This window comes from Salmo salar, chromosome 28, assembly GCF_965601325.2.
Source record: "Salmo salar chromosome 28, fSalSal1, whole genome shotgun sequence".
Classification (NCBI taxonomy): Eukaryota; Metazoa; Chordata; class Actinopteri; order Salmoniformes; family Salmonidae; genus Salmo; species Salmo salar.
Genome location: NC_138318.1, coordinates 29,957,309 through 29,969,116, shown reverse-complemented (window position 1 = coordinate 29,969,116; position 11,808 = coordinate 29,957,309). Strand labels below are relative to the sequence as shown.

General features: G+C 43.3%; 1 protein-coding gene across 1 annotated transcript in view; it reads right to left on the bottom strand.

The window, feature by feature from the left end:
* Positions 1–6,775: 6,775 nt before the first annotated feature.
* Positions 6,776–11,808, bottom strand: part of LOC106589803 (bone morphogenetic protein 5) — a 45,299-nt gene continuing 40,266 nt past the window's right edge. Inside the window, exon 7 of the mRNA XM_014180152.3 lies at positions 6,776–11,754. Coding sequence (XP_014035627.1) covers positions 11,605–11,754 — 150 coding nt within the window. The 3' untranslated portion in view covers positions 6,776–11,604. The remainder of the gene's footprint in view (positions 11,755–11,808) is intronic.

The following is an 11,808-nucleotide window of genomic DNA, read 5'->3' as shown; positions in this document are numbered from 1 at the left end:
CTGTTCTCTTTAATATTTATATAAGTAATATTGGTCTCTCTGTTAAAACTTGTAATATTCATCCATATTCAAATCATATTTGCTTGGTCACATACACGTGTTTAGCAGATGTTATTGCGTGTGTAGCGAAATGCTTGTGTTTCTAGTTCCAACAGTGCAGTAAAATTTAACAAGTAATATCTAACAATTTCACAACAATACACACAATACACACAAATCTAAAGTAAGGAATTGAAGAATATATACTGTTATGTATGCCATTGCCCCAACTGTAGACCAGGCATTGTTAGAGCTGCAATCTGACCTTGTTACCTTACAGAAAGCCCTGGTTTATTAATAATGTGCACTTAATGTGGCCAAGACTAAATATATGTTGTTCTCTAATTTTCAAGAAAATGTTTCAGATGGACTACATATTTATTAATTGAATGGTTCTCCCATCGATCGGGTTCCCGTCTCTATAAATATCTGTGCTTTTGGTTTGGCAAGGATTTAAAAAACATACTAATGAGTTAGTTAAAAAGCTAAGATTTAAGTGGGCTTCATTTTTAGAAGTAGATCTTGCCTCTCCCTAAACAGCAGGAAGCAAATCGTATAGTTCACTTTCCTGGCAGTTCTTGATTATGGTGACACAATTTACCAGAATGCAGCAACCACTACTCTTAAACCTTTGGATGCCATCTTCCATAGCACCCTTCACTTTATCACAGGTGAGAGCTTTAATACTCATCACTGCATCCTTTATCAAAAACTCTGAGGTTCCTCGGGTCTCCACCAAATTAGGCAAATCCGCTTTCAGTTTTAATGCGCCTCACCGCTGGAACAATTTCCAGAAGTCATTACAGTTAGATGTTCTGGTGTCGCTCGGACAGTTTAGGGTGTTAATTGAGGACCTAGTAGCTGAGGACTGTGACTGTTTTTCATACATTTTGTGTGTCGTGTTGATTCCTGTTATATTTTAAATTGTATTGGTTTTTGTATTGTTGTGATGAGGGCACCCTTGGGAAAGAGACCATGGTCTCAAGGTGTTTTCTCTGAATAAATAAAGAATAATACAAAAACTGTCTGTAACCACGTTTCCATCCACAGTCATACTGTATAAAAAAAATCGATACGCCTGTGATGGAAACAGGAAGTTTCGGTACAGTTTTATAAATGCCGACAGATCATTTGTTCGTTTGACATGGTGGGACCTATGTATTATGCGAGAAATGGCAGTGGAAACACTTTTATGCGCAAATATTGATATAACCATCATATCGATGTAAACTTGGAGTCACGTGATGACATGGTGTGTAGTCCTCCCACTACGACTCAGGAAACCATACAGCTTATTAGGCTACAGATGAAATAAGTTATGATGAGCTTCACAGTGTGGTGAAAGTGTACGATAATATTGATGCTCCTTTCAAAACAATATTGAGGGTCTTATTCTGGTGACATGATGATCGATGCTTGACTGCCGTTTGACCAATACAAATATTCTCGCTCTTTTCCATAATAATTTCATCATGTAGACTAGCCTACCCACAACGCCTATCAATGCTGTATGTGTGAGCTGTTGGCTAGAGCGCACGTGCCAAGACCAGAGTAGACACATTTGCTATTTAACGCAACAGTTTTAGTGACAAAACTATCGATAGAGTTTAAAATGCTGCACTGATTTTTATCTGCAACAAGTCAGTTTGGTGTAAATACACCACTGTTGGGGAAATGCGTATATTTTCTTTAAAGCGGATTGAAGAATATTTGCATGAAAATCTGTTGACAATTGGATGGAAACCTAGCTACTGAGAATGACTACTGATGTCAGCTAACATTTCTTAGATTGCTAAGTTAGTTTAGCGGCTAGCTTCTTATCATGGTCGAATTACCGGCTGGGGGACCCCCATAGATTTCTTTTTGACTCACATATCATATAAAAACCTGGGGGGTGGGGGTATGGATGTGGGTACACAGACCCACGAACAACTACTCTGTTTATCATATATCCTGAAGCCTGACCCTGTATATAGCTTCTTACTTTCTCGTGTTCTTCTTATTTCTTATTTTTATTTATTTCGTGTTTTTGTTCTACCTTATGTTATTTTTAGTGCTACATTGATATTGATTACTGCATTGTTGGATTTGTAGCTTGCAAGAAAGGCATTTCACTTTACTTGTGCACATGACATTGATACTGAAACTTGAAACTTGGGCCCTCATGAAAAGTTCAGATTTTTTGGTGCCCCCACCCCCATTAAAGTTGCCCTTCCCTGATCCAGGTTAAGAATGACCATGAAACCATAGGAATATGAGGGTTGAGTCATGATAGTACTTGATAAAATAAAAAATACATCTGTTCAAGGTACAACAACTAGTAACACTCAAGCAAAGAAAGACATAAAGAATGAAAGAAAGAAAGAAAGAAAAAAAGAGAGAGAGAAAGAAAAACACCCTACACAAACTTTAGCGGATTGTCATCGGTTGTTTTACTGCTGTTTTCAGAGCAGCCATTTTGTGGTGTGCCTCAGAAGTAAGGGGCTGTTGATGTGATGGGATTCAGAGCACCTCTGACTCACTGTAGGCTGTAATTCAGCAGGAGGCCCTCCCAAGGGGAATGAGGCAGTGCATCAATCTGCCCTCAGTATTGCAACTCCTTTCATGTGGTCAGGGGGTTTACGCTAAGAGGCCTCTATACTTGCTGAGAGTTCCTGAAAGTAGGAGTTTATTCATGCTAGCCCCGTACGTTATAGAGAGGGAGAAATGTAGCTGGATTGGAAAGAATCCATGATATTAAACAGTAGATGGGATTGTAAGTGCTAGAAGTAATCATGCCAGGCAACAGGCCACAGGAATGCAAATCATCCTCCCCGCCAAGAGTTAAGTTAGCAGGTGGCCTCTTCTATTCATTGAACATCAACACTTTTTCGATGGAGCGCACATAACATCTGGGCAGACTGGTCACTGCTTTAAATTAAGTGAAATATAGTCACTCAATGTTCTTCCATTTGAGAAAAAAAAGCTATAGAAAGGGGTGACTGAGGGAAGAAAAAGTATAGCTGAATACATGTCCTGTGTTTGGTGAAGGTCAATACAGTTGTGTAAATAAATATTCATCTTTAACCTAATCCCTTTGGTTATCTACCTTTCCAAGTGTACTGAACATCCCTGGGCAACCAAAGGACTTCAGGAAGCCCTACTTGGATTGATTTGTTAGACCAGGTGTGAATGCAAGAGCTATTCATCCCAGGTCCCTGCTCTCATTTCATAAATGAGCTGCTATGGTGAGATATTGCATTAGTTAGGACAGCGCATGCTCCTGTTGATAGAACCTTCTTCTGATTTGACTTAAGCCTGCTCATTTCACAGGTAGATGCTTTCAGAATAAAATGTGTGTGAGAAGTTGTCACGTCCTGGCCAGTATAAGGTTAATTGTTTTTGTAGTTTGGTCAGGACGTGGCAGAGGGTATTTGTTTTATGTGGTTCGGGGTGGTGTGTTTGTGTAAAGGGTGTTTGATTTAGTATTTCTGGGTTTTTGGTTGATGGTCTATGTGGTTGTATTCTATGGTTAGTCTGGTGTGTGTGTTTCTATGTTTGGTTAATTGGGGTTGGGACTCTCAGTTGAAGGCAGGTGTTGTCTATCTGCCTTTGATTGAGAGTCCCATATATTAGGGTGTGTTTGTGTGTGTGTGTGATTTGTGGGTGATTATTCTGTGTATAGCCTTGTGCCTTACCAGACTGTTTATTTGTCGAGTGTTCGTTTTTTCGTTATTTTGTATGTTCATTTTTGAGAGTAATTAAAAATCAAGATGAGCATTCACGTACCTGCTGCGTATTGGTCCTCATTCACCGACAACAACCTTGACAGAATCACCCACCACTCAAGGACCAAGCAGCAGAAGAAGGAGCAGAGGGAATTCGAGTTGGACTGGCGGGAGAAATGGACCTGGGAGGAAGTTCTGGACGGGGCCGGACCTTGGCACCAGGCTGGGGATTATCGACGCCCGCAGTGGGAAATTGAGGCAGCCAAGGCAGAGAGGCGGTGGTACGAGGCCAAGTACGCGCTGAAGGAGACGCACGAGAGGCACCCCCAAGAAAATTTTTGGGGGGGGCACACGGGTAGTTTGGCTAGGCGTAAGAAGAGCCGGAAGCCAGCTACCCGTGGTTATATGGAGGAGCGTATGGGGTGGAGAGCGCTATGTTTCGCTGAGGAGCGCACTATCTCACCCATACGCACGCACAGTCCGGTGAGCGTTATTCCAGCCCCTCGCAGGTGCTGTGCTAGAGCGGGCATCCAGCCTGGTAGGAGGATGCCTGCGCAGCGCATCTGGTCGCCGGTACGCCTCCGAGGACCAGGCTACCCAACTCCCGCTCTACGCACGGCTACCATCAGGCCCCTGCACAGCCCAGTCTGCCCTGTACGGGCACCCCGCTCGTACAGGGCTACTAGTTCCATCCAGCCAAGACGGGTTGTGCAGGAGGTAAGATCGAGACCGACTGTGCGCCTCCATAGCCCTGGGTTTCCAGCTCCTGTCTCTCGTGCGGACCCGGAAGTGCGTCAACCCAGTCCGACTCGTCCTGTTCCCACTCCCCGCACTAGCCTGGAGGTGCGTGTACATAATCTGGTAAGCCCAGTACCAGCACCACGCACCAGGCTACAAGTGCGTCAACCCAGCCTCGCCAGTCAACAGTCATCGTCAGAGCTGCCCGCCAGTCAACAGTCATCGTCAGAGCTGCCCGCCAGTCAACAGTCATCGTCAGAGCTGCCCGCCAGTCAACAGTCATCGTCAGAGCTGCCCGCCAGTCAACAGTCATCGTCAGAGCTGCCCGCCAGTCAACAGTCATCGTCAGAGCTGCCCGCCAGTCAACAGTCATCGTCAGAGCTGCCCGCCAGTCAACAGTCATCGTCAGAGCTGCCCGCCAGTCAACAGTCATCGTCAGAGCTGCCCGCCAGTCAACAGTCATCGTCAGAGCTGCCCGCCAGTCAACAGTCATCGTCAGAGCTGCCCGCCAGTCAACAGTCATCGTCAGAGCTGCCCGCCAGTCAACAGTCATCGTCAGAGCTGCCCGCCAGTCAACAGTCGCCAGAGAGGTCAGACTGCGCTGAACTGCCGGAGTGGCCAGACTGCGCTGAACTGCCGGAGTGGCCAGACTGCGCTGAACTGCCGGAGTGGCCAGACTGCGCTGAACTGCCGGAGTGGCCAGACTGCGCTGAACTGCCGGAGTGGCCAGACTGCCCTGAACTGCCGGAGTGGCCAGACTGCCCTGAACTGCCGGAGTGGCCAGACTGCCCTGAACTGCCGGAGTGGCCAGACTGCCCTGAACTGCCGGAGTGGCCAGACTGCCCTGAACTGCCGGAGTGGCCAGACTGCCCTGAACTGCCGGAGTGGCCAGACTGCCCTGAACTGCCGGAGTGGCCAGACTGCGCTGAACTGCCGGAGTGGCCAGACTGCGCTGAACTGCCGGAGTGGCCAGACTGCCCTGAACTGCCGGAGTGGCCAGACTGCCCTGAACTGCCGGAGTGGCCAGACTGCCCTGAACTGCCGGAGTGGCCAGACTGCCCTGAACTGCCGGAGTGGCCAGACTGCCCTGAACTGCCGGAGTGGCCAGACTGCCCTGAACTGCCGGAGTGGCCAGACTGCCCTGAACTGCCGGAGTGGCCAGACTGCCCTGAACTGCCGGAGTGGCCAGACTGCCCTGAACTGCCGGAGTGGCCAGACTGCCCTGAACTGCCGGAGTGGCCAGACTGCCCTGAACTGCCGGAGTGGCCAGACTGCCCAGACTGTCCCGAATTGCCAGACTGCCCAGACTGTCCCGAATTGCCAGACTGCCCAGACTGTCCCGAATTGCCAGACTGCCCAGACTGTCCCGAATTGCCAGACTGCCCAGACTGTCCCGAATTGCCAGACTGCCCAGACTGTCCCGAATTGCCAGACTGCCCAGACTGTCCCGAACTGCCAGACTGGCCCGACTGCCCCTCGGCGATGCCAGAGTGGCCCGACAGCCTGGAACGGCCGGAACCAGAGCCACCTCCAGAAATAGGTGGGTTGGGGAGGGGGGGTGTAGCACAGTGCCGTCGTTGACGGCAGCCACCCTCCCTTCCCTCCCTTTAGAAAAGGGGAATTTTTTTTTGTTGGTGTTGCTTGGGGTTATTTTTTAAGGTGCTTCTGGGGTAGCACCTTTAAGGGGGGGGTACTGTCACGTCCTGGCCAGTATAAGGTTAATTGTTTTTGTAGTTTGGTCAGGACGTGGCAGAGGGTATTTGTTTTATGTGGTTCGGGGTGGTGTGTTTGTGTAAAGGGTGTTTGATTTAGTATTTCTGGGTTTTTGGTTGATGGTCTATGTGGTTGTATTCTATGGTTAGTCTGGTGTGTGTGTTTCTATGTTTGGTTAATTGGGGTTGGGACTCTCAGTTGAAGGCAGGTGTTGTCTATCTGCCTTTGATTGAGAGTCCCATATATTAGGGTGTGTTTGTGTGTGTGATTTGTGGGTGATTATTCTGTGTATAGCCTTGTGCCTTACCAGACTGTTTATTTGTCGAGTGTTCGTTATTTTGTTATTTTGTATGTTCATTTTTGAGAGTAATTAAAAATCAAGATGAGCATTCACGTACCTGCTGCGTATTGGTCCTCATTCACCGACAACAACCTTGACAGAAGTAGATTAAGATCACTTTATCTGTACACAAGATCACTTTATTTGTACACACCTTATTCATACACAAGATCACTTTATTTGTACACAAGATCACCTTATTCATACACAAGATCACTTTAATAGTACACAATATCACTTTATTTGTACACAAGATGACTTTATTTGTACACAAGATCACCTTATTCATACACAAGATCACTTTCTTTGTACACAAGATCACTATCTGTACACAATATCACTTTATTTGTACACAAGATCACCTTATTCATACACAAGATCACTTTATCTGTACACAATATCACCTTATTCGTACACAATATCACCTTATTCGTACACAATATCACCTTATTCATACACAATATCACTTTATTTGTATACAATATCAATTTATTTGTACACAATATCACCTTATTTGTACACGCAAGATCCAATGGAAGAAAGACACACATACCCACTCAGGTTGGAAAGGTTGGCGCAGGGGGCTGCCCTACTATGGTGCCCCGTGGAGCAGTTGTTGTTGGATTTTAAGTGCTTTGCTCAAGGGCACAAGAGCATGCAATGGCATCTATGATTTGATACCAGCAACCCTCCGGTTGCCAGCTCACTTCCCGACAGATTTTTCCCATCAGACCCGGGATTCAATCTTGCAACCCTCCGGTTGCTTGCTCGCCTCTCTAACCGCTAGGCTCCCTGTTGCTAGGCTACTCTATAAACTAAAAAATGTACTTTATGTACAGTGGTGTGTATTCATGGATGCCAAGGGAACCCAGGCTTCCCCCAAAAATGAACGGAAAAAAACGATATAAAATAATGTATCTTTCGTCTCTCTGTGTTTCATAATTTGGATTCAATTCGCAAGAGACTGAATGTGTCTCACCGGAGAAAGCATCTGAGCAAGCGAAACAGCGCCCCTCTGTCTCTGTATGTGTAGCCCATCTATCTGATGCTGTCTGGTCGAAAAGAGTATGACATTGTTGCCGCCCACAGAATTGAATGCAAAGGAAGCCAGAGAGCATTTGGCCTCTGTTGATAAAAACATAAAAGAAGTAAAAGCCAATCAACATTGAGCTAACCTGAGTGAGTTCAACTGTGAAATTAGCCATGGATGGAGACACGTATTTTGACTTAATTATCCATACTGGCCAATGATTATAACATCGATTCTGATCCAACCATTAATTCATATTGTGCCCCTGGCCTGAGAGGATGGGAGTTCAATATGCTGCTAGATGTAGTAGGCTAATGTTAACTAACTGGCTCACCATTGCCCATGAAAGGAAGTCAGGCTAGTGAGCAAGCATTTTAGCCAGGTAGCCTAGGACAACAAAAACTAAAAGCATGTTCTATATTGTGGTAACTCTCCGTGGTTCTAAATCATCAGTTATTTAGTAGTCCGAAAATGTCGGAAACATTAACTTGCTTGACTATGATGTAGGTGATGTAACTATTCGTATGCTCTGTGGACTTCACAGGACGAATGTTGCTCTCCGGTTTTGTGATGAAACAAAGGTGTAGTTGAATTTATTCTGCCACTGTGTCTTCTTATTGTCTCGGCCTTAGGCCTATATATCACAGTGGCAAGGCATAACAGGTTGTAGAGCAAACAACGCAATTATCACAACAAATAGGTTGTAATATGGCTTTTTCTCTGGCCTGGCTTCCTCAGTGATTTTACCCATGCACCGCTACTGTTTATGTATAATGCATAAACAAGAAGTTTGACTGAATCCTGCTCTTGGTGTGTTAGTGGTTATAAGGGGCAATTTCCTCAATGGTTAACTATCTGTTCTTCATTCCATTTCAGCCAAGTGGGAGCTGGAATAGCAACTATGGCAAATATCATTGCTTCTCTTTTTATCTCGAAGGATAGGAGGCAATGTCAGTGGTCAGAAAAGTAAGAAGAACTGTCTCGAACTGAATTGTGTCTCCAAAGTGTTTCTGTGTCACAGAGAAAACTGAATCCATTTAGATATTCTCCCTCTTGGCAGTTGCCGTTCTAATAGCGTGGATTTCCTAGCTAGTTGATTTAAAAGGTCACTTCTCTATGGAAACCCCATGCACAACGGCGCTTTACCAACAGCTGCTTGGCGGGGCTCATGATTAAGTGCTAGCAAAGACGAAAACAGCATAACAACCATTGTGATCACACCACCGTAATTCAAACCCTGATGCAACTGATATACTATGCATTAAACAATAATGTAGCAGTAAAACATTTGGTCACTGTATGGTCTAAACCATACATTTATTCTATATTCTCCAAAATAGGAGGGACGCCTCATTGGTGCCTAGTGACTATAGATCACCACACACAGCAACAATATGATGTTGTAATCCTCCCTGTCAGGAGTCAGGAGAGAGCTCTGCTGAAGCTCACAAAACAACTAAACACTAGCCGTCTGTCACTACGCAGCAGATGTACAGGCTCCCTGGGTGGACCCCTATGTTTATATCATACTTGTCAAACATTTATAAATCTCAGACGGTAGTCCGGCAACAGTGCATAAAACATCCATAGAATTCCAAACACTAATACACGAAGACAACTTGGATTTAAAAGACCTGAAAGCCTGCAGCTGGAGGACAAAAGAGAGTGTTTGTCAATGGAATTTCTTTAAGGTGGGATTGGTGTTTTAAGACTTTGGGGGTGGGGAAAATTGTTATTTTCACGTTTAAACTGAAAATCTTTTAAGGGATGTAAATTGTCTGTTTACTTTTTAATATGTTTTGGTTTAGTTAATAATACATGGAAAGTATTTGGAAGCAATATTTTCAAAAAGATCATTTAATAATATTTAAACAACACTAACAATACAGTAACCTGTATTTTTCCCAAACATATATTACTCAAATTACTATGAAGCATAACAATATGACAATAATAATATAACATCAATAATAATACAAAAATAACAGTGATATAACAACAATTGGGCAAACAATGTATTTTCTCACTCCTTGACCAAACCTGCCCCAAGCGTGCATCCGCGTGCGGCATCGTGTGCATTTTGATTTTGTTTATCTCCGCCATATGGGTTCATGACACACAGGTTAAAATACCAAAACCAACTGTGAATCAACTATATTCATTTGGGGACAAGTTCAAACACACATGAAACATTCATGGACATTTAGCTAGCTTGCTGTTGCTAGCTAATTTGTCCTGGGAGATAAACATTGGCTTGCTATTTTATCTGAAATGCAAATGGTCCTATTTTTTTGCTAGATCTTAGTAGAATTTGGTCCCATTTTGAGTCATACAAAATTGTGTGTTCTCTACTCCGACAATTAATCCACAGATAAAATCATTTTTTTGTCAGTTTTCTTTGATTAATCTCTCCTTGTTAATTTTTCAATCACCCATGTGGGTTAGTATGGTCGTGAAAACAAAAGAGTAGATGGGAGAGGCAGGACTTGTAGCGCGTCAAGCGTCTCAAATGGAACCAAGTTCTATTTTAGCGTCTGGCTACGCAAACGCTCGTTGACACATGCAAGCAGTTTGGATGAAATGATTGAATAACGTGTACATGATGTGTACATTTATTTTGCAACACTCGCGCACACAACGTGGCCGGTCTAGTCAGCATGTTAGGGATGTTTTCATCCATTACGTATTGAATATGTAAAATATGAAAATATATACTGGCCATAAAGTACTTTTAAGAGAGCTACTGTACAACTTTTGCCTAATTGTCATATATTCCTACTGTTATTGAACTGTGACATTTCAAGGGTCTGAGAATATAGCAGGCCAGTCCTCATGTTTTTTCAGTGAATGCTCTGGAAATATGTATTCAACAGAATGTAGCTATGGGATACTTTGGCATAGAGGAAGTACCTTTCAGCGGAACTTATTTGATATAAAACATGATATATACATATATTTTATAGCCAGAAGTCTAAGGATACTGTATAAACAACCACAAGTTTTTCCAAACTCATTTTCATGATAGACTGAAGCCTGTGCACAGTGTAAATATGATTAACTTCAAGCCTGAAGGAAAAACTCAGAGTGTTATTCAAGGGGACCTATTTGAAATACTTACTTTGCTCTTTTACGTCATACCTTTAATGTGATTTATGTTGTGCCAGGCTCTTACTCACTCAATGACATCAATACGGATTCTGCTTTAACACATCTGATGGATAAATCAAATAAATTGTTGCAAGTTGCATAGGCTAGTATAGGTTATAATGTGCTTACAAAACCTTAATAATACAATGTTGATGCAATAATTGACACTATTTCTAGGTAAGATACTGTAGCTACGCAAAGTATTTTCCACTGCTATGTCATAAGATTTTACCTCATTTTACTGTAGCAGCATTTTGTAAATCTTTTTTGAGTGGTTAGAACGGTTTAAAACAATGGTTTGAAAATTAAATCTAATGTAACAGTTTGAAAAACAGTGCTATACACTCAGAAAAAGGGTTCCAAAACGGTTCTTTCGCCGTCCCCATAGAAGCACCATTTTGGGTTCAATGTTGAACCGTATGTGGAAAGGCTTCGAGATGGAACCCCAAAAGGTTCTACCTGGAAACAAAAGGGTCTCATCAAATGGTTCTCCTATGGGGACAGCCGAAGAACCATGTTGGTAAAATGTGTATACTTAGTTGAACCGTATCCAATAACAATACGTCCAATAGATCCATATTGGATCGAGAAGTTTCCTTTTGCTAAGATGTACAACAAAATCCTACAACTATAACAACGTATATGTATATGTTTGATATGGCCTATAGGAGAGAGTGCCAAGTGATGTCAAATATACATGCACTCTAATTTCATATTCTAAGTCATATTCATTGTACAATATTGAGTGTTACCACAAAAATAGGGGGAAATAAATAAGTTAATACAACTAATATATACATAATACTGTACATCACACCTCCAACATATCTAAATCGATATTGTACTTATTCAGCAGTACCACATATCTGAAATATAACGCTGCTTGCCCGTTAATGGCAACCACATGACCTGACGACCATGTTTCTGTATTTCTTGAGGATGACATTTGAGCTGTCATCAAAGTAAAGCACAGATATAGCGTTCAGCTTGGTCGGTGCACAGCATGGCTTTGGCACATTGTCAGGGAACATCAGATGAACCTGTGGAAGTGAACAGAAAAAACTGAGTAAAATATAAATTAAAATGACTGAAAG